Genomic DNA, 26,878 nt, shown 5'->3' with positions numbered 1-26,878 from the left:
ATTTCCAAGTGGCCTGCTCTCCGCCCATCAATGTCCTTGGCTGTGAGTCAGGTCTGTCCCACATTCACACAGGGAACACGGAGGTTGTCATGGCATTAACACATGCTGTACTGTTCTGAGCAGATAGTGTCTAGAATGTGGTTTGTCTAGCATATTATAAGATAAATGACGTGCAGGGATAAGAGAAGTGTCTTATAAATGTGACCCAGCAGGAGAAGCCAGCCAGCCCTCTATGAATACCCCCCTCCCCCATGCCTGTGTGTATACTCTGGCAGAGGGCATGCGAAGTATGTAACGTATGTCATGCTGGGCAGGAAGGTTGACGTACTTAGCGTTGGGACTCCGACACTGTTCTAAAAAGAACGCATGGAAACATTTTAGAACATCTATGTGACATGTAATGGGGAAAATGTGTTCCGAAAGCCAAGGCAGTGACTAATTGTTTTACATTATGAACTGGTTTTATTGCTTTTACTGCAATGGAAAACCTTTTATGTTCATAGCTTATGACTTGTAAATCCACAAACTGTACAGACAGATGTTATGTATGTATTTATTACTCCAATTTTGATTGGAAAACAATATTTATCCAGAATTGTGTTATTCTGTTTGTTTTACTTCCCATTGCAACAATATCGGTAGAAAACATAGTTTAGTATTTTTATTTCTCTTACGTCCTAGAGGATGCTGGGGACTCCGTAAGGACCATGGGGTTTAGACTGGCTCCGCAGGAGACATGGGCACTCTAAGGAACTTTAGAATGGGTGTGCACTGGCTCCTCCCTCTATGCCCCTCCTCCAGACCTCAGTTAGATCCTGTGCCCAGAGGAGACTGGGTGCACTGCATGGGAGCTCTCCTGAGTTTCTCTGAAAAAGACTTTGTTAGGTTTTTTATTTTCAGGGAGCACTGCTGGCAACAGGCTCCCTGCATCGTGGGACTGAGGGGAGAGAAGCAGACCTACTTAAATGATAGGCTCTGCTTCTTAGGCTACTGGACACCATTGGCTCCAGAGGGTCGGAACGCAGGTCTCACCCTCGCCGTTCGTCCAGTAGCCGCGCCGCTGAAAGATAGAAGCCGGGTGAGTATTAAGAAGAAAAGAAGACTTCAAAGGCGGCGGAAAACTTAAAATCTTCACTGAGGTAACGCTGCGCGCCATTGCTCCCACACATACACACACAGCGGGCACTGTAAGGGTGCAGGACGCAGGGGGGTGCCCTCGGCAGCAATATAAAGCTCAAGGGACACTGGCAGATGGATTAGATACTGCAGAGGCAGTATATTAAAAAAAAAAACGCAAGTATAAATAATTTGAGCGGGACCGAAGCCCGCAGGTGAGGGGGCGGAGCTTGATCCTCCAGCGCTAACCAGCGCCATTTTCTCCACCGCACACTGCAGAGAAGCTGGCTCCCCGGCCTCTCCCCTGCTGAACACTGTTACAGAGGGCAAAGAAGAGGGGGGGGGGGCACATTTAATTGGCGCAGTGAGCGTGTATATATGTGTGTGTATATATGTGTGTGTGTATGTATGTATATATATATATATATATATATATATATATATATATATATATATATGTGTATGTATGTGTGTGTGTATATATATATATATATATATATATATATATATATATATATATATATATATATATATAATATGTATGTATGTGTTTATTTATAATGTGTGCAATGTACTGACTGGGATTTTATTCCAGTTTTAAGTGGCGCTGGGTGTGTGCTGACATACTCTCTCTCTGTCTCTCCAAAGGGCCTTATTGGGGGACTGTCTCCATATAGATATATCCCTGAGTGTGTGGGGGTGTCGGTATGTGTGTGTCGGCATGTCTGAAGCGGAAGGCTCATCTAAGGAGGAGGTGGAGCAGATGATTGTGGTGTCTCCGTCGGCAACGCCGACACCTGATTGGTTGGATATGTGGAATGTTTTAAATGCAAATGTATCTTTATTACATAAGAGATTGGACAAAGCAGAGTCCAGGGATAAAGCAGGGAGTCAATCCATGGCTTTGACTGTCACAGGAACCTTCAGGGTCTCAGAAACGTCCCCTGTCCCAAGTAGCAGACACTGATACCGATACAGATTCTGACTCCAGTGTCGACTACGATGATGCGAGGTTACACCCAAGGTTGGCCAAAAGTATTCATTATATGATTATTGCAATAAAAGATGTTTTGCACATCACAGATGACCGCTCTGTCCCTGACACGAGGGTATGCATGTTTAAGGAAAAGAAACCTGAGGTAACCTTTCACCCATCTCATGAACTGAACGTTTTATTTGAAAAAGCTTGGGAAACTCCAGACAAAAAACTGCAGATTCCCAAGAGGATTCTTTCCCTGCACAGGACAGGGTACGGTGGGAATCCTCGCCCAGGGTGGACAAGGCTTTAACGCGCTTGTCCAAAAAGGTGGCGCTACCGTCTCCAGACACGGCAGCCCTCAAGGATCCTGCTGATCGCAGACAGGAAACTAGCTTAAAATCAGTTTATACACATATGGGTGCTTTGCTCAGACCGGCAATAGCGTCGGCTTGGGTTTGTAGCGCTGTAGCAGCTTGGATAGATACCTTGTCAGCTGACATTGATACCCTAGATAGGGATACCATTTTATTGACCTTAGGTCACATTAAAGACGCAGTCTTGTATATGAGAGACGCTCAGAGAGATGTTGGGCTGCTAGGTTCGAGAGCCAACGCCATGGCGATTTCTGCTAGGCGAGCCCTGTGGAACCGCCAATGGACGGGTGATGCCGACTCAAAGAGGCATATGGAAGTTTTGCCTTACAAGGGTGAGGTTTTATTTGGGGAAGGTCTCGACGACCTGGTTTCCACAGCTACTGCGGGTAAATCTACTTTTTTACCTTATGTTCCCCCACAGCAGAAGAGAACACCACAGTATCAGATGCAGTCCTTTCGGCCGCATAAGTCCAGAAGAGGTCGGGGCTCTTCCTTCCTCGCCAGAGGTAAGGGTAGAGGGAAAAGAATGCCTGCTATTGCTAGTTCCCAGGAGCAGAAGTCCTCCCCGGCTTCTACTAAATCCACCGCATGACGCTGGGGCTCCACTGAGGGAGTCCGCGCCGGTGGGGGCACGTCTTCGACTCTTCAGCCACGTCTGGGTTCAATCAGACGTAGATCCTTGGGCGATGGAAATTTTATCCCAAGGATACAAGCTGGAATTCGAAGAGATGCCTCCGCGCCGATTTTTCAAAACGGCTTTGCCAGCTTCTCCCCCAGAGAGGGAGATAGTTTTAGCTGCAATTCAAAAGCTGTATCAACAGCAAGTGATTGTCAAGGTTCCCCTAGTTCAACAGGGGAAGGGGTACTATTCAACCCTGTTTGTGGTTCCGAAACCGGATGGCTCAGTCAGGCCCATTCTTAATCTAAAATCCCTAAACCTGTACTTGAAAAAGTTCAAATTCAAGATGGAATTGCTCCGGGCGGTTATCTCCAGCCTGGAAGGGGAGGATTTTATGGTGTCACTAGACATAAAGGATGCATACCTTCATGTCCCCATATATCCCCCTCATCAGGTGTACCTGAGATTCGCTGTACAGGACTGTCATTACCAGTTTCAGACGTTGCCGTTTGGGCTTTCCACGGCCCCGAGGATTTTCACCAAGGTAATGGCGGAAATGATGGTGCTCCTGCGCAAGCAGGGAGTCACAATTATCCCGTACTTGGATGATCTCCTGATAAAAGCGAGATCGAGAGATCAGTTGCTGAAAAGTGTCGCTCTCCCTGAGAGTGCTGCAGCAACATGGCTGGTGTTTCTAAATCTACCAAAGTCACAGTTGGTTCCAACGACTCGGCTATCTTTCTTAGGCATGATTCTGGACACGGAACAAAAGAGGGTTTTTCTCCCGATGGAAAAAGCCCAGGAACTCCAGAACATGGTCAGAGACCTGTTAAAACCGAAAAGAGTGTCAGTCCATCAATGCACTCAAGTACTGGGAAAAATGGTGGCGACCTACGAGGCCATCCTCTTCGGCAGGTTTCATGCGAGGACATTTCAGTGGGACCTTCTGGACAAGTGGTCTCTGGGTCCCATCTTCAAATTCATCAGAAAATAAGCCTGTCCCCCAGGGCCAGTGTGTGTCTCCTGTGGTGGCTGCAGAGTGCTCACCTTCTAGAGGGTCGCAGGTTCGGCATTCAAGACTGGGTTCTGGTGACCACGGACGCGAGCCTCCGAGTATGGGGAGCAGTCACACAAGGAAGAGATTTTCAGGGAACATGGTCAAGCCAGGAGGCTTGTCTACACATCAACATACTGGAATTAAGGGCCATATACAACGGCCTACGACAAGCGGAGAATCTGCTTCGCGACCTACCGGTTCTGATTCAATCAGACAACGTCACAGCCGTGGCTCATGTAAACCGCCAAGGCGGGACAAGGAGCAGAGTGGTAATGGCGGAAGCCACAAGGATTCTGCGCTGGGCGGAAAGTCACGTAAACGCTCTGTCAGCAGTCTTCATTCCGGGAGTGGACAACTGGGAAGCAGACTTCCTCAGCAGACACGATCTCTATCCAGGAGAGGGGGGACTTCATCAAGAAGTTTTTGCAGAGATAACAAGTCAGTGGGGACTTCCACAAATAGACATGATGGCGTCACGCCTCAACAAGAAGCATCGGAGGTATTGTGCCAGGTCAAGGGACCCTCAGGCAGTAGCGGTAGACGCCCTGGTGACACCATGGGTGTTTCAGTCAGTCTATGTATTCCCTCCTCTTCATCTCATCTCCAAAATATTGAGAATCATACGAAGAAAAAGAGTGCAGACAATACTCATTGTTCCAGATTGGCCTCGAAAAGCCTGGTATTCAGATCTTCAGGAGATGCTCACAGAAGATCCATGGCCTCTTCCTCTCAGGGAGGACCTGTTGCAGGGCCCTGCGTGTTCCAAGACTTACCGCGGTTACGTTTGACGGCATGGCGGTTGAACACTGAATCCTAGCTGGGAAAGGTATTCCGGAGGAAGTCATCCCTACTCTGATAAGAGCTAGGAAGGAGGTGACGGCGAATCATTATCACCGTATTTGGAGGAAGTATGTTTCTTGGTGTGAAGCCAAGAATGCTCCTACGGAAGATTTCCACCTGTGCCGTTTTCTCCACTTTCTACAGACAGGAGTGGATATGGGCCTGAAGTTAGGCTCCATTAAGGTACAGATTTCGGCCCTATCTATATTCTTTCAGAAGGAATTGGCTTCTCTCCCAGAAGTCCAGACTTTTTTGTAAAGGGAGTGCTGCACATCCAGCCTCCTTTTGTGCCCCCAGTAGCACCATGGGACCTTAACGTGGTGTTACAGTTCCTAAAGTCACACTGGATTGAACCTCTTCAAATAGTTGAGTTGAAATTTCTCACTTGGAAAGTGGTCATGTTAGCCTTGGCATCTGCGAGGCGGGTTTCCGAATTGGCGGCTTTGTCTCACAAAAGCCCCTATCTGATTTTCCATGTGGATAGAGCAGAGCTGAGGACTCGTCCTCAATTTCTGCCTAAGGTGGTTTCATCGTTTCATATGAACCAACCTATTGTGGTGCCTGTGGCTGCGGGGGACTTGGAGGATTCCAAGTCTCTTGATGTAGTCAGGGCCTTAAAAGTTTATGTTGCCAGGACGGCTCGGATTAGGAAAACAGAGGCACTGTTTGTCCTGTATGCAGCCAACAAGATTGGCGCCCCTGCTTCTAAGCAGACTATTGCCCGCTGGATCTGTAACACGATTCAGCAGGCTCATTCTACGGCTGGATTGCCGGTACCAGATTCGGTAAAGGCCCATTCCACTAGGAAGGTGGGCTCTTCTTTGGCGGCTGCCCGAGGCGTCTCGGCATTACAGTTGTGCCGAGCAGCTACTTGGTCGGGTTCAAACACTTTTGCAAAATTCTACAAGATTGATACCCTGGCTGATGAGGACCTCATGTTTGCTCAATCGGTGCTGCAGAGTCATCCGCACTCTCCCGCCCGGTCTGGAGCTTTGGTATAATCCCCATGGTCCTTACGGAGTCCCCAGCATCCTCTAGGACGTAAGAGAAAATAAGATTTTAAACCTACCGGTAAATCTTTTTCTCCTAGTCCGTAGAGGATGCTGGGCGCCTGTCCCAGTGCGGACATATTTCTGCAAGACTTGTATATAGTTGTTGCTTACATAAGGGTTATGTTACAGTTAAGTTCAGTCGTTGGCTGATGCTGTTTTGTTCATACTGTTAACTGGTTGCGTATATTCCAGGTTATACGGTGTGGATGGTGTGGGCTGGTATGAATCTTGCCCTTAGATTAACAAAAATCCTTTCCTCGTACTGTCCTTCTCCTCTGGGCACAGTTTCTCTAACTGAGGTCTGGAGGAGGGGCATAGAGGGAGGAGCCAGTGCACACCCATTCTAAAGTCTTTAGAGTGCCCATGTCTCCTGCGGAGCCCGTCTAAACCCCATGGTCCTTACGGAGTCCCCAGCATCCTCTCCGGACTAGGAGAAAAAGATTTACCGGTAGGTTTAAAATCTTATTATTTTATTTCACCCCCGTCTCCCCTACAAACTTGTGTAAACTTGGCTTGTCCCACGTTCCAACAGAAAAGTCCATATGTTTTTTTTAAAGGGTTCTATTAATTCCAGTGACCAGAGAGACTAGTGCGCTGTGTGTAAATGGTGCATAGACTGTAAACCTGAATGCTGCTCTAGTTTAATATGATTAATGTATGTTAGTAATATGACTAGACCACCTCTAAATACTACTCAGCTGTCTTTTCTACCATTTGGAGTAGCTTCCTACAGTAGAAATGTACCCAGGTCTGTGTTAATGGTCTTTGAAGAGCACATGGTCGTTAGATAGCATGACTTGCTGTGCTGATTGAATAAGAAAACCTAGGATCAATGTAAATCAGCACTAAGTTGTGCCACCTCTTTGTAAATCAGCTGTTTTTGTTCCAGAGGCTCATAAGCTAGAACTCTTGAATGTCATTTGTGATGTGATATGTTTTCCAGTAGACACTTATGGCAAATTACACACTAGCATATTACTGACTTGAACCATGATTTTCCTTTTACCGAAAGCTGACGTACGAAGACTCTATGGATCTGATTGCTAAACTGCCATGCATTGCTGCTAAGATTTACCGCAACCTTTACCGTGAAGGGAGCAGCATTGGCGCCATCGACTCCAACCTAGACTGGTCTTACAATTTCACCAATATGCTGGGCTACACAGATGCACAGTTCACGGAACTCATGAGACTTTATCTCACTATACACAGGTAGGTTGTGGTGCAAATGTAATGGCTTACTGAGGTCTAGGCTTTGATAAAATCTTGGTGGCTGGCAATAGTGACGCTATGGTCAGCTTTACGGTAAAGGATGCAGTTTGGTTAAGTGTATTATGCTGATCTAAAAAAAATTAAAAACTAATAATATATGTAGTGTGTGTGTGTGTGTGTGTGTGTGTGTGTGTGTATATGTGTGTGTATGTATATATATATATATATATATATATATATATATATATATATATATATATATATATATATATAGTATTTCTCTGACGTCCTAGTGGATGCTGGGGGCTCCGTAAGGACCATGGGGAATAGCGGGCTCCACAGGAGATTGGGCACTCTAAAGAAAGATTTAGTACTATCTGGTGTGCACTGGCTCCTCCCTCTATGCCCCTCCTCCAGACCTCAGTTAGAATCTGTTGCCGGACAGAGCTGGGTGCTTTTAGTGAGCTCTCCTGAGCTTGCTAATAAGAAAGTATTTTAGTTAGGTTTTTTATTTTCAGAGAGCTTCTGCTGGCAACAGACTCTCTGCTACAAGGGACTGAGGGGAGAGAAGCAAACCTACTAACTGCGGCTAGGTTGCGCTTCTTAGGCTACTGGACACCATTAGCTCCAGAGGGATCGAACACAGGACCTGACCTTGTCGTCCGTTCCCGGAGCCATGCCGCCGCCCCCCTCGCAGAGCCAGAAGACAGAAGCCGGCAGAAGACTCCTGTCTTCACATGAGGTAGCGCACAGCACTGCAGCTGTGCGCCATTGCGCCCACACTAACCCACACACTCCGGTCACTGTAGGGTGCATGTCGCAGGGGGGGGCGCCCTGGGCAGCAATTGTTACCTCCTGGCGAATGCTGCATATAGACAGTGGCACACTGTTATATGTATGAGCCCCCGCCATTTATTTTACAAGAAATCGCGGGACACAAGCCCGCCGCTGAGGGGGCGGGGCCTTCTTCCTCAGCACTCACCAGCGCCATTTTCCTTCCACAGCTCCGCTGAGAGGAAGCTCCCCAGGCTCTCCCCTGCAGACTCACGGTAGAAGAGTAAAAAAGAGAGGGGGGGCACATAAATTTAGGCGCATTAATCATAATACAGCAGCTACTGGGTAAACACTAAGTTACTGTGTAATCCCTGGGTTATATAGCGCTGGGGTGTGTGCTGGCAGACTCTCTCTCTGTCTCTCCAAAAGGCCTTGTGGGGGTCCTGTCCTCATTTAGAGCTTCCCCTGTGTGTGTGGTGTCGGTACGCGTGTGTCGACATGTTTGACGGAGAGGGCTATGTGGAGGCAGAGCAAGTGCAGTTGACTGACGTGTCGCCGCCGACGGTGCCGACACCTGATTGGATGGATATGTGGAAGGTGTTAAATGATAATGTAAACTCCTTACATAAAAGGTTGGATAAAGCTGATACCTCGGGCCAGTCAGGGTCTCAACCCATGCCTAATCCTACAGCGCAGAGGCCCTCAGGGTCATAAAAGCGCCCACTATCCAAAATGGTTGACACAGATGTCGACATGGATTCTGACTCCAGTGTCGACGACGATGATGCAAAATTGCAACCAAAAATGACAAAAGCTATACGTTACATGATTATAGCGATGAAGGATGTTTTACACATATCAGAGGTAAACCCTGTCCCTGACAAGAGGGTTTATATGTATGGGGAGAAAAAGCAAGAGGTGACTTTTCCCCCTTCACATGAGTTAAATTAGTTATGTGAAAGAGCGTGGGATTCCCCAGATAAGAAAGTCCTGATTTCCAAAAGGTTACTTATGGCATACCCTTTCCCGCCAGAGGACAGGGTGCGCTGGGAATCCTCCCCTAGGGTAGATAAAGCTCTGACACGCTTATCTAAGAAGGTGGCCCTGCCGTCGCAGGATACGGCCACCCTAAAGGATCCTGCAGATAGAAAGCAGGAAAGTATCCTGAAATATGTTTATACACATTCAGGGACTCTACTGAGGCCGGCAATTGCGTCGGCGTGGATGTGTAGTGCTGTAGCAGCGTGGACAGATAATCTGTTTGAGGAAATGGATACCTTAGACAGGGATACCATTATGCTGACCCTGGGGCATATAAAAGACACTGTCCTATATATGAGGGATGCCCAGAGGGACATTTGCCTACTGGGCTCTAGAATTAATGCAATGTCAATTTCTGCCAGGGGGGTCCTGTGGACTCGGCAGTGGACAGGTGATGCCGACTCCAAAAACACATGGAGGGTGTTACCTTACAAGGGTGAGGAATTGTTTGGGGACGGTCTCTCGGACCTGGTTTCCACAGCTACTGCTGGGAAGTCAAACTTTTTGCCATATATTCCCTCACAACCGAAGAAAGCACCGTATTACCAAATGCAGTCCTTTCGCGCACAAAGAAGCAAGAAGGTCAGAGGTGCTTCCTTTCTTGCTAGAGGCAGTGGCAGAGGAAAAAAGCTGCACCTTACAGCTAGTTCCCAGGAACAGAAGTCCTCCCCGGCTTCCACTAAATCCATCGCATGACGCTGGGGCTCCACGGGTGGAGCCAGGAGTGGTGGGGGCGCGTCTCCGACATTTCAGCCACCAGTGGGTTTGCGCACGGGTGGATCCCTGGGCTATACAGATTGTGTCTCAGGGATACAAGCTGGAATTCGAGGTGATGCCCCCTCAACGTTACCTAAAATCGGCCCTGCCAGCTTCCCCCATAGAAAGGGAAGTAGTGGTAGCGGCAATTCACAAGCTATTTCTCCAGCAGGTGGTGGTAAAGGTTCCCCTTCTTCAACAGGGGAAGGGATACTATTCCACAATGTTTGTGGTACCGAAACCGGGCGGTTCGGTCAGACCTATATTAAAATTAAAGTCCCTGAACATTTATCTAAAAAGATTCAAGTTCAAAATGGAATCGCTCAGAGCGGTCATTGCAAGCCTGGAAGAGGGGGATTTTATGGTGTCTCTGGACATCAAGGATGCTTACTTGCATGTCCCCATTTATCCGCCTCATCAGGAGTACCTCAGATTTGTGGTACAGGACTGTCATTACCAATTCCAGACGTTGCCGTTTGGGCTCTCCACGGCACCGAGAATATTTACCAAGGTAATGGCAGAAATGATGGTGATCCTGAGAAAGCAAGGAGTCAGTTATCCCATACTTGGACGATCTCCTCATAAGGTCGAGGGAGCAGTTGCAGATCAGCGTAGCGCACTCACAGGAAGTGTTGCAAATGCATGGCTGGATTCTGAATATCCCAAAGTCGAAGCTGATTCCTACGACGCGTCTGCCCTTTCTGGGCATGATTCTGGACACAGACCAGAAGAAGGTGTTTCTCCCGACGGAGAAGGCTCAAGAGCTTGTGACTCTAGTCAGAGACCTCTTAAAACCGAAACAGGTGTCAGTGCATCACTGCTCGCGAGTCCTGGGAAAGATGGTGGCATCGTACGAAGCCATTCCCTTCGGCAGGTTCCATGCGAGGATCTTTCAATGGGATCTGTTGGACAAATGGTCCGGATCGCATCTTCAGATGCATCGGCTGGTCACCCTGTCCCCCAGGGCCAGGGTGTCTCTTCTGTGGTGCCTACAGAGTGCTCACCTTATCGAGGGCCGCAGATTCGGCATACAGGACTGGGTCCTGGTGACCACGGATGCGAGCCTCCGAGGGTGGTGGGCAGTCACTCAGGGAAGAAACTTCCAAGGGTTGTGGTCAAGTCAGGAGACTTGTCTGCACATAAATATCCTGGAACTAAGGGCCATATTCAACGCCCTGAGTCAAGCGGAGCCCTTACTTCGCAACCAATCGGTGCTGATTCAGTCAGACAACATCACCGCGGTGGCTCATGTAAACCGCCAGGGCGGCACAAGAAGCAGAGTCGCGATGGCGGAGGCCACCAGGATTCTTCGATGGGCGGAGAATCACGTACAAGCACTGTCAGCAGTGTTCATTCCGGGGGTGGACAACTGGGAAGCAGACTTCCTCAGCAGACACGACCTTCACCCGGGAGAGTGGGGACTTCATCACGAAGTCTTCATTCAGATTACAAATCGATGGGAACTCCCACAGGTAGACATGATGGCATCCCGTCTCAACAAAAAGCTGCAACGGTATTGCGCCAGGTCAAGGGACCCTCAGGCGATAGCTGTGGATGCCCTGGTACTGAGAATCGTAAGAAGAAGAGGAGTGAGAACAATACTCATTGTTCCGGATTGGCCAAGAAGACCTTGGTACCCGGAATTGCAAGAAATGCTCACAGAGGACCCATGGCCTCTGCCTCTCAGACAGGACCTGTTGCAACAGGGGCCCTGCCTGTTCCAAGACTTACTGCGGCTGTGTTTCACGGCATGGCGGTTGAACGCTGGATCCTAGCGGAAAAAGGCATTCCGGAGGAAGTTATTCCTACGCTGATAAAGGCTAGGAAGGACGTGACAGCAAAGCATTATCACCGCATATGGCGAAAATATGTTGCTTGGTGTGAGGCCAGGAAGGCCCCTACAGAGGAATTCCAACTGGGCAGATTTCTGCACTTTCTACAGTCTGGAGTGACTATGGGCTTGAAGTTGGGATCCATAAAGGTCCAGATTTCGGCCCTATCCATTTTCTTTCAAAAGGAACTGGCGTCTCTTCCTGAAGTTCAGACGTTTGTTAAGGGAGTGCTGCATATTCAGCCCCCTTTTGTGCCACCAGTGGCACCTTGGGATCTCAACGTGGTGTTGGGTTTCCTAAAATCCCACTGGTTTGAACCGCTTAAGACAGTGGAGCTAAAGTATCTCACGTGGAAGGTGGTCATGCTATTGGCATTAGCTTCGGCTAGGCGTGTGTCAGAATTGGCGGCTTTGTCATGTAAAAGCCCCTAACTGGTTTTTCATATGGACAGGGCAGAATTGCGGACTCGCCCCCAATTTCTGCCAAAGGTGGTGTCATCTTTTCATTTGAACCAACCTATTGTAGTGCCTGCGGCTACTCGTGACTTGGAGGATTCCAGGTTACTAGATGTAGTCAGGGCTTTGAAGATTTATGTAGCCCGAACGGCTGGAGTCAGGAAAACTGACTCGCTGTTTATCCTATATGCCCCCAACAAGTTGGGTGCTCCTGCTTCAAAGCAAACCGTTGCCCGCTGGATCTGTAACACGATTCAGCAGGCTCATTCTGCGGCTGGATTGCCGCATCCAAAATCAGTGAAAGCCCATTCCACAAGGAAGGTGGGCTCTTCTTGAGCGGCTGCCCGAGGGGTCTCGGCATTACAGTTTTGCCAAGCTGCTACTTGGTCGGGTTCAAACACATTTGCAAAATTCTACAAGTTTGATACCCTGGCTAAGGAGGACCTTGAGTTTGCCCATTCGGTGCTGCAGAGTCATCCGCACTCTCCCGCCCGTTTGGGAGCTTTGGTATAATCCCCATGGTCCTTACGGAGTCCCCAGCATCCACTAGGACGTCAGAGAAAATAAGATTTTACTCACCGGTAAATCTATTTCTCGTAGTCCGTAGTGGATGCTGGGCGCCCGTCCCAAGTGCGGACTTTCTGCAATACGTGTACATAGTTATTGCTTAATAATGGGTTATGTTATGTTGGCATCCATTGTTGATGCCCTGTTGTTGTTCATACTGTTGACTGGATAAGTGTATCACAAGTTATACGGTGTGATTGGTGTGGCTGGTATGAGTCTTACCCGAGATTCCAAAATCCTTTCCTTATAATGTCTGCTCTTCCGGGCATAGTTTCCTTAACTGAGGTCTGGAGGAGGGGCATAGAGGGAGGAGCCAGTGCACACCAGATAGTACTAAATCTTTCTTTAGAGTGCCCAGTCTCCTGCGGAGCCCGCTATTCCCCATGGTCCTTACGGAGTCCCCAGCATCCACTACGGACTACGAGAAATAGACTTACCGGTGAGTTAAATCTTAATATAAATATATGTGTGTATGTATGTGTATGTGTATATGTGTATATATATATATATATATATATATATATATATATATATATATATATATATATATATATATATATACATATATATAATATTCCAATAAGTAGGCACTCTTCAGTCCATAGAAATTTGCTTGAAGAAGTTTTAATATATCCTACTCACAGAGGTACAAATGCAAGGCTTCGTTATAATTTGCATATAGATCAACAGCAACAGTTCGGTCCCTCCGGACCTTTGTCAAGCATGTCGCCAATACAAGCCACCAACATAGCATTACAGCAGAGTCATTAGAGCGGAAGTCACATACCTGTTCCCTCTATGCCTCTTAAGTACCCCATGCTCAAGTGGACAATGCGGCATCCCGCTCTGTGTCCAGCGTGCGTTCCACCGCCACATGTCCAGACTCGGGAGTAACGACTGTTTCCGGTTCAAAGGTGCTCACGCTGGACACAGAGCGGGATGCCGCGTTGTCCACTTGAGCATGGGGTACTTAAGGGGCAACCAGGGAACAGTTATGTGACTTCCGCTGTAATGACTCTGCTGTAATGCTGTGTTGGTAGCTTGTATTGGTGACATGCTTGACAAAGGTCCGGAGGGACCAAAACGTTGCTGTTGATCTATATGCAATTATAACAAAGCCTTGCATTTATACTTCTGAGAGTATGATTTATTAAATCTTCAAGCACATTTCTATGGACTGGAGAGTGCCTACTTATTGTAATCTATATACATTAGAATCCCCGTGTAGGGGATTATCTGTGTAGGGCACCCCAAAGATGGACTTTTTGATGAGTGCGGGACTTCCCAATTGGAGATAGATAGATAGATGGATAGATAGATGGATAGATAGATAGATAGATAGATAGATAGATAGATAGATAGATATAGATATAGACATTGCCGTAACTAGGCATTTTAGTGCAGTGTGCAAGAAACTGCATTGGCGCCCCCCCTAATATGCAAGATAGGAGCAGTGCGCGAGAAAAATATAAAAGGGCATGGCCACAAAATAATACCAATTCATACTACGGTGCACAGTAGTCTCCATTATTCAAATTAAGCTGCACAGTAGCACCACTACACCAGGTAGAGCCCCTTTTACACATTACAGCAGACAGTCCTCTTTTTTACACATTACGGCCGACAGCGCCCCCCTTTTTTACACATTACGGCCGACAGCGCCCCCCTTTTTTACACATTACGGCCGACAGCGCCCCCCTTTTTTACACATTACGGCCGACAGCGCCCCCCTTTTTTACACATTACGGCCGACAGCGCCCCCCTTTTTTACACATTACGGCTGACAGCGTCCCCTTTTTACACATGGCTGACAGCGTCTCCTTTTTTTGAACATTACGGCAGACAGCATCCCCTTTTTTTGCACATTACGGCAGACAGCGTCCCCTTTTTTTGCACATTACGGCAGACAGCATCCCCTTTTTTTACACATTAAGGCAGACCGTTTTATGTTTAAAAACTTCCAGGGGACAGTCTCCACTCGTGAATAGGCAGTATCCTATGTATCTGTCTGCAGTACGGAATACAATAATTGAAAAATATCACAGATGTGGACGAACCTACGTTCAAGAATAAAGACAGTCACATTTTTCCACTTATTAATAGGGGGGAGGCAAGTAGGTCCAAGCCAAAGATAGGGATTTTTATGAATGTGTGGAATAATGCCTCATTAGTCTTATGGTAAGCGGTACTGTACTGTAATAAACTGAGCTGGTTTTTAGAAAGGTTATAAGATATAAAATCACCTGGTGGCTGGCCAGCCTGAATAGAAGAGACCCATTGTAGACCCTCCAGAGTAGAGCGCTGTGAGGGACGTGATGGCGGAGAAGTGCCTATCTCACTGCTTCCAGGACATCGTGGTCCCCAGGCAGTTGCAGCGCAGATCGCGCTGTACCGGCTGCCGAGTTGCGGGTAGCAGGAATGAGTTAGTGCGGGGCTGCGGCATGGATGAGGTGCGCAGGTGCCCGACACTGTGGAGGGGAAGGAAGGGGGACTCGGTCTAGCTCCAGATTGTGCATGTGCCGCGGTAAGCCCGGAGCCCGACGACAGGGAGTGGGATGGTGAGATGCCTTGGTGAAGCGCCGGATTAAAGGTCATGGTTCACTGCAGAGCTGCACCGGGTCCTTGTGCCTGCCGGCTGCAGCCATAAAGTGTCAGACACCGCTGAGCGCACATCTGACAGGAGTCGGATCACCAGCGGAGGCATGCGGGTGGGCAGCTGGTTAATTAGCTGACACTACTGGCGGTAGGTGCTGGTGTAACTTGCGCCCCCAGGGCAACTACGCTGTGTGCCAGTCACACCTGGCACACACATAGTTACGGGTATATATTCCTCACCGGAAATGTCCATATCCACAAAAGTAAAGGCACTCACTACCATTTTCATATTTCAGCAACACAGTTGTTTTTATTTGTGTTCAATCTTCAGGCACAGCTGTATCAATTCGCTGTTTCAATAAAGCATGTTCATTAGCTCAGGGTCACAGAGTTCAGCTTATCGTATACATCACTTTTCAATGCTTTTCAGTGATCAACAGAAAAAAGCTTCCACTTATTGTATAATATTCCATTCTATGACTCCACATAATATGCCAACATGCTCTTCCATTTTTAGATGCATCTTGTTTCTTTAATATGTCTGTCGACTTCGGCCGCTTACGTGCCTTATTAGACTCGCATCTATAACAAACAACAAACGAACTATTACAAACAAATTGTTCTAGGTGCATCCATCAGTAGTACTCACTCAGAAGTTCACATCAACTACCTGTCAAGGCCGGATTCCGGCATGCGTTCCAACCAGCTGTGCATGACTACTCACTTCCTCCATGTCCGGGCTATAAACACCCCCACTCCGGTCACGTGACACGCTAGACACATGTCTAATCCAGGAATATGTATTGTTTTGTGGAATGTGCTTTAGCGTAGTGCATCGTCCTGTATACGTTTACTGGCTTATCCTTTGTGGAGGCTGTATTACTTAATTTGTGTGTGCTCTCTGCTGACCCTTTCATCATTGTCTGACTTTCATCTCCTCTTACAATTCCAGTGACCACGAAGGCGGTAATGTCAGTGCACACACCAGCCATTTGGTTGGGAGTGCTCTATCTGATCCTTATCTCTCCTTCTCGGCTGCCATGAATGGATTAGCAGGTCCTCTACATGGACTGGCCAACCAAGTATGTCTCCAATTTCAACAATTACACCAATCTGCATTGCTTCAGTAGCTCTGACAGTTTAGTCATGCCTTTTCTGTATGTTTACAGGAAGTGCTGGGGTGGCTGACAAGCCTACAGAAGGATCTGGGTGGAGAAGTATCAGATGAGCAGCTAAGAGACTTCATCTGGAACACTCTGAATTCTGGCAGGGTATGTACATCCTATCACTTCTACACCTACAGTGTGGACATTTTTGTTTCTAATTTTCCTCTTTTTCATACTTGTCATGCTAGGTGGTACCTGGGTATGGTCATGCTGTGCTGAGAAAGACTGATCCTCGCTACACGTGCCAGAGGGAGTTTGCCCTAAAACATCTTCCTAATGATCCTATGTTCAAGTTGGTAGCTCAACTGTACAAGATTGTACCAAACGTGTTACTGGAACAGGGCAAAGCAAAGAACCCCTGGCCCAATGTGGATGCTCATAGTGGTGTCCTCCTACAGGTAGGGAAAACCATTCCGGAATACTTTTACTCCTATGATAATGGGCTCGATCTGACAAAGACTGAAATTATCTTTATCCCAGTACATGGTTTAGTAGTTTGATCTGTTATACTGGAAGAACTGCAATACTCTGTCAGTTTAATATATTAGAGGAACAGTCACACAAAAAAAAAAATAGATATCTATCTATAATATTCAGCACTCGCTTTATGTCACAGCTGCCGGCGGTGCCCTCTTTAGAAGATTATTATTCCTGTATCCTCATACAAGAAAAACAAGCTGCACTCACCGGACTTCGTTCAAAAAATCTTTGTATTAGTGCATAGCAATGAAGCAAAATTGACAGCATATTGTGCATCCCAACGTTTCAAGACCGCAGCGGGTCTTTTTATCAAGGAGCTGTGTATAGAAAAAAAGATATCTATCTTTTCTCCAATTTAGTGCACAGATATTTTAAGAAACAGTTGCACACAACTAGTGAGGGGAACATATTTGAGGAACAAACTATTATTGCATAACAAAGCAGATGGCCCTCATTTCAGTGACTTTACCTCCAAGTTGTGATGCATACTGATGATATAGCATATGTACCTGTGACATTGTCTCTTGAATGCACCGTCAGAGTGATCACAGCTTCTTAAACCTATTCATGCCAGTTGTTTCCTCCCCGAATAGTTTTAAAGAGTCAGTTATCAAGTACTGTTTTAAAAATAGAATTTGGTGAATACAGGACAATGTACTGTGGGCAGATGTTAATTCTTCATCTTATATCTATCATAATACAAACTTCCAAAGTAAGCCTTTACATTTCATTACTAGAAACCTAGAAATATAACTCTGAGAAGTTCAAAATGGTTGAGCTTGGTCCACATGTACTAATCTTATTGCTTTATGTAAGTACTGCAGTCTTTTCCCAAAAATACATTTCAGTCACTCTATCTGGAATTTTGCATGCCTCTGGCAATATCCGGACAGACCCAGAATTTCAGAAAGGGAAGACAGTGCAGTGTGTGTAAGTGGGCATCGCAGGACATAATTATCTGTGTCCGGCTACCAAGTGGGCAATATCTGAAAGTGTCTAACAATTTTAAATTAAATCCTTTTTAATCTCAAATTTAAATCAATAAAATGATTTCAATATTTGTAATCATTGCAAAGTATTACATTACCCCCTGGCTGCTTCTTGGGGGCAACATTGTTTGTGGAGAACACTGCACTGAGAATACATTTTCCAACATACATTGGCTATATATACTGAAATATTGGTCCCACTGCCCTCTGTTGGCATATTTTATGATTTAATAAAGATATTTCTCTGACGTCCTAAGTGGATGCTGGGGACTCCGTAAGGACCATGGGGAATAGCGGCTCCGCAGGAGACAGGGCACAAAAGTAAAAGCTTTAGGATCAGGTGGTGTGCACTGGCTCCTCCCCCTATGACCCTCCTCCAAGCCTCAGTTAGGTTTTTGTGCCCGGCCGAGAAGGGTGCAATCTAGGTGGCTCTCCTAAAGAGCTGCTTAGAGTAAAAGTTTTGTTAGGTTTTTTATTTTCAGTGAGTCCTGCTGGCAACAGGCTCACTGCAACGAGGGACTTAGGGGAGAAGAAGTGAACTCACCTGCGTGCAGGATGGATTGGCTTCTTAGGCTACTGGACACTAGCTCCAGAGGGACGATCACAGGTACAGCCTGGATGGGTCACCGGAGCCGCGCCGCCGACCCCCTTGCAGATGCTGAAGAGAGAAGAGGTCCAGAAATCGGCGGCTGAAGACTTCCCAGTCTTCTTAAGGTAGCGCACAGCACGGCAGCTGTGCGCCATTGCTCTCAGCACACTTCACACCAACGGTCACTGAGGGTGCAGGGCGCTGGGGGGGGGCGCCCTGGGCAGCAATGAAAGTACCTATGCTGGCTAAAAATACATCACATATAGCCTCTGGGGCTATATGGATGTATTTAACCCCTGCCAGGTTGTCAGAAAAACGGGAGAAGAAGCCCGCCGAAAAGGGGGCGGGGCCTATTCTCCTCAGCACACAGCGCCATTTTCCTGCACAGCTCCGCTGCTAGGAAGGCTCCCAGGCTCTCCCCTGCACTGCACTACAGAAACAGGGTTAAAACAGAGAGGGGGGGCATTTTATGTGGCGATATTATAATATATTAAGATGCTATAAGGGAAAACACTTATATAAGGTTGTCCCTGTATAATTATAGCGTTTTGGTGTGTGCTGGCAAACTCTCCCTCTGTCTCCCCAAAGGGCTAGTGGGGTCCTGTCCTCTATCAGAGCATTCCCTGTGTGTGTGCTGTGTGTCGGTACGTGTGTGTCGACATGTATGAGGACGATGTTGGTGAGGAGGCGGAGCAATTGCCTGTAATGGTGATGTCACTCTCTAGGGAGTCGACACCGGAATGGATGGCTTATTTAGGGAATTACGTGATAATGTCAACACGCTGCAAGGTCGGTTGACGACATGAGACAGCCGGCAAACCAATTAGTACCTGTCCAGGCGTCTCAAACACCGTCAGGGGCTTTAAAACGCCCATTACCTCAGTCGGTCGACACAGACACGGACACTGACTCCAGTGTCGACGGTGAAGAAACAAAGTATTTTCCATTAGGGCCACACGTTACATGTTAAGGGCAATGAAGGAGGTGTTACATATTTCTGATACTACAAGTACCACAAAAAAGGGTATTATGTGGGGTGTGAAAAAACTACCTGTAGTTTTTCCTGAATCAGATAAATTAAATGAAGTGTGTGATGATGCGTGGGTTTCCCCCGATAGAAAATTATTGGCGTTATACCCTTTCCCGCCAGAAGTTAGGGCGCGTTGGGAAACACCCCCTAGGGTGGATAAGGCGCTCACACGCTTATCAAAACAAGTGGCGTTACCGTCTCCAGATACGGCCGCCCCCAAGGAGCCAGCTGATAGGAGGCTGGAAAATATCCAAAAAAATATATACACACATACTGGTGTTATACTGCGACCAGCGATCGCCTCAGCCTGGATGTGCAGCGCTGGGGTGGCTTGGTCGGATTCCCTGACTGAAAATATTGATACCCTTGACAGGGACAGTATTTTATTGACTATAGAGCATTTAAAGGATGCATTTCTATATATGCGAGATGCACAGAGGGATATTTGCACTCTGGCATCAAGAGTAAGTGCGATGTCCATGTCTGCCAGAAGATGTTTATGGACACGACAGTGGTCAGGTGATGCAGATTACAAACGGCACATGGAAGTATTGCCGTATAAAGGGGAGGAGTTATTTGGGGTCGGTCCATCGGACCTGGTGGCCACGGCAACAGCTGGAAAATCCACCTTTTTTACCCCAAGTCACATCTCAGCAGAAAAAGACACCGTCTTTTCAGCCTCAGTCCTTTCGTCCCCATAAGGGCAAGCGGGCAAAAGGCCAGTCATATCTGCCCAGGGGTAGAGGAAAGGGAAGAAGACTGCAGCAGGCAGCCCCTTCCCAGGAACAGAAGCCCTCCACCGCTTCTGCCAAGTCCTCAGCATGACGCTGGGGCCGTACAAGCGGACTCAGGTGCGGTGGGGGGTCGTCTCAAGAGTTTCAGCGCGCAGTGGGCTCACTCGCAAGTGGACCCCTGGATCCTACAAGTAGTATCCCAGGGGTACAGATTGGAAATTCGAGACGTCTCCCCCTCGCAGGTTCCTGAAGTCTGCTTTACCAACGTCTCCCTCCGACAGGGAGGCAGTATTGGAAACAATTCACAAGCTGTATTCCCAGCAGGTGATAATCAAAGTACCCCTCCTACAACAAGGAAAGGGGTATTATTCCACACTATTTGTGGTACTGAAGCCAGACGGCTCGGTGAGACCTATTCTAAATCTGAAATCTTTGAACACTTACATACAAAGGTTCAAATCAAGATGGAGTCACTCAGAGCAGTGATAGCGAACCAGGAAGAAGGGGACTATATGGTGTCCCGGGACATCAGGGATGCTTACCTCCATGTCCCAATTTGCCCTTCTCACCAAGGGTACCTCAGGTTCGTGGTACAGAACTGTCACTATCAGTTTCAGACGCTGCCGTTTGGATTGTCCACGGCACCCCGGGTCTTTACCAAGGTAATGGCCGAAATGATGATTCTTCTTCAAAGAAAAGGCGTCTTAATTATCCCTTACTTGGACGATCTCCTGATAAGGGCAAGGTCCAGAGAACAGTTGGAGGTCGGAGTAGCACTATCTCAAGTAGTTCTACGACAGCACGGGTGGATTCTAAATATTCAAAAATCGCAGCTGATTCCGACGACACGTCTGCTGTTCCTAGGGATGATTCTGGACACAGTCCAGAAAAAGGTGTTTCTCCCGGAGGAGAAAGCCAGGGAGTTATCCGAGCTAGTCAGAAACCTCCTAAAACCAGGCCAAGTGTCAGTGCATCAATGCACAAGAGTCCTGGGAAAAATGGTGGCTTCTTACGAAGCGATTCCATTCGGCAGATTTCACGCAAGAATTTTTCAGTGGGATCTGCTGGACGAATGGTCCGGATCGCATCTTCAGATGCATCAGCGGATAATCCTGTCTCCAAGGACAAGGGTGTCTCTTCTGTGGTGGCTGCAGAGTGCTCATCTACTAGAGGGCAGCAGATTCGGCATTCAGGACTGGGTCCTGGTGACCACGGATGCCAGCCTGAGAGGCTGGGGAGCAGTCACACAGGGAAGAAATTTCCAAGGAGTGTGGTCAAGTCTGGAGACTTCTCTCCACATAAATATACTGGAGCTAAGGGCAATTTACAATGCTCTGAGCCTAGGAAGACCTCTGCTTCAAAGTCAACCGGTGCTGATCCAGTCGGACAACATCACGGCAGTCGCCCACGTAAACAGACAGGGCGGCACAAGAAGCAGGAGGGCAATGGCAGCAAGGATTCTTCGCTGGGCGAAAAATCATGTGATAACACTGTCAGCGGTGTTCATTCCGGGAGTGGACAACTGGGAAGCAGACTTCCTCAGCAGGCACGACCTCCACCCGGGAGAGTGGGGACTTCATCTGGAAGTCTTCCACATGATTGTGAACCGTTGGGAAAGACCAAAGGTGGACATGATGGCGTCCCGTCTGAACAAAAAACTGGACAGGTATTGCGCCAGGTCAAGAGACCCTCAGGCAATAGCTGGGACGCTCTGGTAACACCGTGGGTGTACCAGTCGGTGTATGTGTTCCCTCCTCTGCCTCTCATACCCAAGGTACTGAGAATTATAAGACGGAGAGGAGTAAGAACTATACTCGTGGCTCCGGATTGGCCAAGAAGGACTTGGTACCCGGTAATTCAAGAGATACTAAGAAGGGACTTGCTTCAGCAAGGATCATGTCTGTTCCAAGACTTACCGCGGCTGCGTTTGACGGCATGGCGGTTGAACGCCGGATCCTAAGGGAAAAAGGCATTCCGGAAGAGGTCATCCCTACCCTGGTCAGAGCCAGGAAGGAGGTGACCGCACAACATTATCACCGCATTTGGCGAAAATATGTTGCATGGTGTGAGGCCAGGAAGGCCCCCACGGAGGAATTTCAACTCGGTCGATTCCTGCATTTCCTGCAAACAGGAGTGTCTATGGGCCTCAAATTGGGGTCCATTAAGGTTCAAATTTCGGCCCTGTCGATTTTCTTCCAGAAAGAATTGGCTTCAGTTCCTGAAGTCCAGAAGTTTGTCAAGGGAGTACTGCATATACAACCCCCTTTTGTGCCTCCAGTGGCACTGTGGGATCTCAACGTAGTTCTGGGATTCCTCAAATCACATTGGTTTAAACCGCTCAAATCTGTGGATTTGAAATATCTCACATGGAAAGTGACCATGCTGTTGGCCCTGGCCTCGGCCAGGCGAGTGTCAGAATTGGCGGCTTTGTCTCACAAAAGCCCATATCTGATTGTCCATTCGGACAGGGCAGAGCTGCGGACTCGTCCCCAGTTTCTCCCTAAGGTGGTGTCAGCGTTTCACCTGAACCAGCTTATTGTGGTACCTGCGGCTACTAGGGACTTGGAGGACTCCAAGTTGCTAGATGTTGTCAGGGCCCTGAAAATATAGGTTTCCAGGACGGCTGGAGTCAGGAAAACTGACTTGCTGTTATCCTGTATGCACCCAACAAACTGGGTGCTCTTGCTTCTAAGCAGACGATTGCTAGTTGGAGGTGTAGTACAATTCAGCTTGCACATTCTGTGGCAGGCCTGCCACAGCCAAAATATGTAAATGCCCATTCCACATGGAAGGTGGGCTCATCTTGGGCGGCTGCCCGAGGGGTCTCGGCTTTACAACTTTGCCGAGCTGCTACTTGGTCAGGGGCAGACACGTTTGCAAAATTCTACAAATTTGATACCCTGGCTGAGGAGGACCTGGAGTTCTCTCATTCGGTGCTGCAGAGTCATCCGCACTCTCCCGCCCGTTTGGGAGCTTTGGTATAATCCCCATGGTCCTTACGGAGTCCCCAGCATCCACTTAGGACGTCAGAGAAAATAAGAATTTACTTACCGATAATTCTATTTCTCATAGTCCGTAGTGGATGCTGGGCGCCCATCCCAAGTGCGGATTGTCTGCAATACTTGTACATAGTTATTGTTACAAAAATCGGGTTATTATTGTTGTGAGCCATCTTTTCAGAGGCTCCGCTGTTATCATGCTGTTAACTGGGTTCAGATCACAGGTTGTACAGTGTGATTGGTGTGGCTGGTATGAGTCTTACCCGGGATTCAAAATCCTTCCTTATTGTGTACGCTCGTCCGGGCACAGTATCCTAACTGAAGCTTGGAGGAGGGTCATAGGGGGAGGAGCCAGTGCACACCACCTGATCCTAAAGCTTTTACTTTTGTGCCCTGTCTCCTGCGGAGCCGCTATTCCCCATGGTCCTTACGGAGTCCCCAGCATCCACTACGGACTACGAGAAATAGAATTATCGGTAAGTAAATTCTTATTTTTCACATGTAAGAGAGGTAATTCTCGATTTGCTGTTACATGACACAATGGAGGGTGGATAGAACCATTCTCACCAGTATGTATTACTGTGGAATGCCACCTGTTGCCTCCTAATTGAACTACTTGCATCCTCCCCTACAGGTCACTATTTTAGCGTGATCATTTTCTTTAATACTTCAGTGCTGTAATAATGCTTATAAACCCATTGGAGCTATCTAGTTCTAGTAGAGTCATTTGAAAACTAGGAGTAGTGGTGTTGCTCATAGCAACCACTTAGATTCTAGCTATTTCTGTATTGCATCCTAGAAAATAATGGAATATGATTGGTTTCTATGGGCAAGACAACATTTTCATTTTTAGACACTTTAGTAATTTACTCTACACAGATGATTTTGTAAATTGACTCTTCATCCATTTATTTTCTGCAGTATTATGGCATGAAGGAGATGAATTACTACACAGTCCTCTTTGGAGTATCACGAGCGCTGGGTGTTCTAGCCCAGCTCATCTGGAGCCGAGCACTTGGGTTCCCTCTGGAGAGGCCTAAATCCATGAGCACAGACGGCCTTATGCAATTGGTTGGATCAAAGTCTGGTTAATGTAGGAATGGAAAAACAAGGGCTACACCCATCTAGGTGATGGGCCAACTAAAAGACAGTACACCTTTCGTTTAAACAGACTGCTTTGCATCCTATCGTATTCTGACCGCTGACGAGAAAACACTTCTGGTTATTTGCTGAAACCTGTCATCTTTTCAACACACTTCGGGGATCTCCCTTTCTTGCTGGAGAGTTCTAGATTCAGTTCTCCATCAAGAAAGGGCTCATTTGCTGCCAATAGGAATCAGACTTGTCATTCAGCAACTATTAAGCAGTTAACTGTACCCTCCGTTTTAGTTATTTATACACCATGTGCGGAGTTGTATAGCTTCCTGGATTTGTCACAAAATGCAGATTTTCTCTGCTCCTATTACACTGTGAAAAAGCAGTAGCCAATGCAATAGTCCTATCGAATGGTCCTTTTTTTAGTCTTCTCTTCTGCCAAGCACTATACATTAGTGCTGTATCCCATACTTAAGAAGTACATCTACTTACTCCCTCAAGATCCTAGCAGAGAAGCGTGATACCGGTGCTGCATTCAGGTGTTCCGTTGTGAAATCGGTTTCACGCAGACCTGGTTAATATCTGGGGAGGAGTTGGGCTGCTTTGTAATGGGCAATTCTGGCTCCTGGCTGGCAGCTTGTCTAGGATCTTTTTATTGTTTTTATAATGCAGAGAAATGTTCCCACCCGAAGTTGTTGGACCAGGACTGTCCTGCAGTGACCCTAGCTGGGAGTGTGTGCAGCTTTTACTCCTGGTTTGATCCTCTTAATTGCTTTTTTTATTTGCTGTCCCCTCCTCCTTTTTCTTTTTTTTATGTATGCATCCCAACTTGTTCAGGTCATGAATGTGTGAACAAAAATAATGTTTTTTGTTTGTGTGATAAAAGGTAAATTTAACTGTGGACATGGTACAGGTATCAGGCTTGTCATTTTTTTGGACAGTAAAATATATTTTTTCCCTTTCCTTAATTGATCTACCCCCAACAACATGTAGTCAGCAGTACACAGAGGTGACTAGCTAATGTGCACGCTGCTGAAACACTTCAACTAGAATTACGCACATTAGAGGGCTGGCTTTACATCTGTCTGCCCTATGCAGGATAATGTAACCTTATTACTGTTGCTATTTTTACATGACAGATATTGGGGACAGAGAAACGTGTTATAGATTATGTCCATTTTATGGGTTTCTGTTTTAAGGAAGCAAGTTAGTCAGCATTAATCTACATCATCTTCAAATAATTACTTATAACATGGGAAGGGATGTCCCAAACCTTCCATCACTAGTCCAGTAAAGCCACCTTCCTTTGCAGCACTGGTACTCGCACCCATTAGCATACAGAATGAAAGGGAATCTATAAGACCAGGCTATATAATACACTCCTACATCACCCTCTGTATGTGATACTTCCTGCCCCCTCGTCTGTGCAGGCAGAACCTGCAAGCAAAGGCTGTGCAAAATAAGGATGGATGTTCAGATTCTCAATAGTCTAAAGGTTGTTCTGTATAAATGCAAAATAAATGTTTTTATTAACTACAACTGTCATTGTAAGCATGTTCAGTAAATACTTATCATTCTGTGTTCTGCTTTTCCACATAAGACACAACTTCAGAGTTACTCGTATTACATAATTTCTTGTCAGATGCCACAGTGCTATGTTAGTTATTTAAGACTGTAAGAAGATAATAGGCGGATGTAATGAAGTCAGAGTTAGCCAGAGGTGCGGGTTCCCGACTGAACTCTGATACTTTTTTTTTTAAAGCGGCAATCATGTACAAGGCAAAAGTATGCATTGTCCAGGATTGGCACTTAAAATTTTTTTTTTTTTAAATTAACCCGCACCTCCGGTCAACTCGAACTTCATTACATCTGGCCCCATGTATCAACATTGTGGGGGGAATTCAAATGTTTGAAAAGTCAGTTGGGTGTCTGTTTTTTTTCTGATCTAATAGACTGGAAAAAACAGACACCCAAGCGACTTTTCAAACATTTGAATTCCCCCCTGTATGATGGATTCCACAGAGGTAGTGTGAAGCAGCCTGATATGCAGGCTCCGGTGATCTGGGATGTTCTAATCTAGGATTCAGCACCAGAAAGTTGTGGATGTTCATTATCGTTGTGTGGAACATATGATTGTGAGCTAGTGACCACCTAGGGGCTGGAGTCCACATTTACTGTGATCTTATATGTTATGTACCAGAGACGATGGGATATTAAACCTTCCTCTGTAAGAATATTCTCAGAGTTCAGCAACTTGTCATCTACTGTGGGTCTCCTCACAGGACCACGGGTACAAGTAAGTTTATATCCTCAGTATTCCAGAGGTTTGGAAACCAGAAGGGAGAATGTTTGTCACTGCTTGGTATCATAAGTTATCATACAGTGATCACCAAGTGCTTTCTCCTGCAGTTTCTGTATAAGGAGCTCTGCGCACAAATTAGCAGGGAAATGCCAGCTGCAGATTAGGTAGAGATGTGGTTCATTTCTTTTCAACGGTGTCATTAGGTATGTTTTTAAGTTGTGGAAA

The 26,878-nt window shown here is 46.9% G+C and overlaps 1 protein-coding gene across 1 annotated transcript in view; it reads left to right on the top strand.

Annotated features, from left to right (window-relative positions):
- Positions 1-25,890, top strand: part of CS (citrate synthase) — a 124,935-nt gene extending 99,045 nt beyond the window's left edge. The window contains exons 7-11 of the mRNA XM_063952654.1: positions 7,050-7,249; positions 16,222-16,351; positions 16,439-16,540; positions 16,624-16,833; positions 24,178-25,890. Coding sequence (XP_063808724.1) covers positions 7,050-7,249; positions 16,222-16,351; positions 16,439-16,540; positions 16,624-16,833; positions 24,178-24,348 — 813 coding nt within the window. The 3' untranslated portion in view covers positions 24,349-25,890. The remainder of the gene's footprint in view (positions 1-7,049; positions 7,250-16,221; positions 16,352-16,438; positions 16,541-16,623; positions 16,834-24,177) is intronic.
- Positions 25,891-26,878: the final 988 nt, after the last annotated feature.

The sequence above is a fragment of the Pseudophryne corroboree genome, chromosome 2 (genome assembly GCF_028390025.1).
Source record: "Pseudophryne corroboree isolate aPseCor3 chromosome 2, aPseCor3.hap2, whole genome shotgun sequence".
Lineage (NCBI taxonomy): Eukaryota > Metazoa > Chordata > Amphibia > Anura > Myobatrachidae > Pseudophryne > Pseudophryne corroboree.
This window is presented reverse-complemented; position numbering and strand designations above follow the sequence as displayed.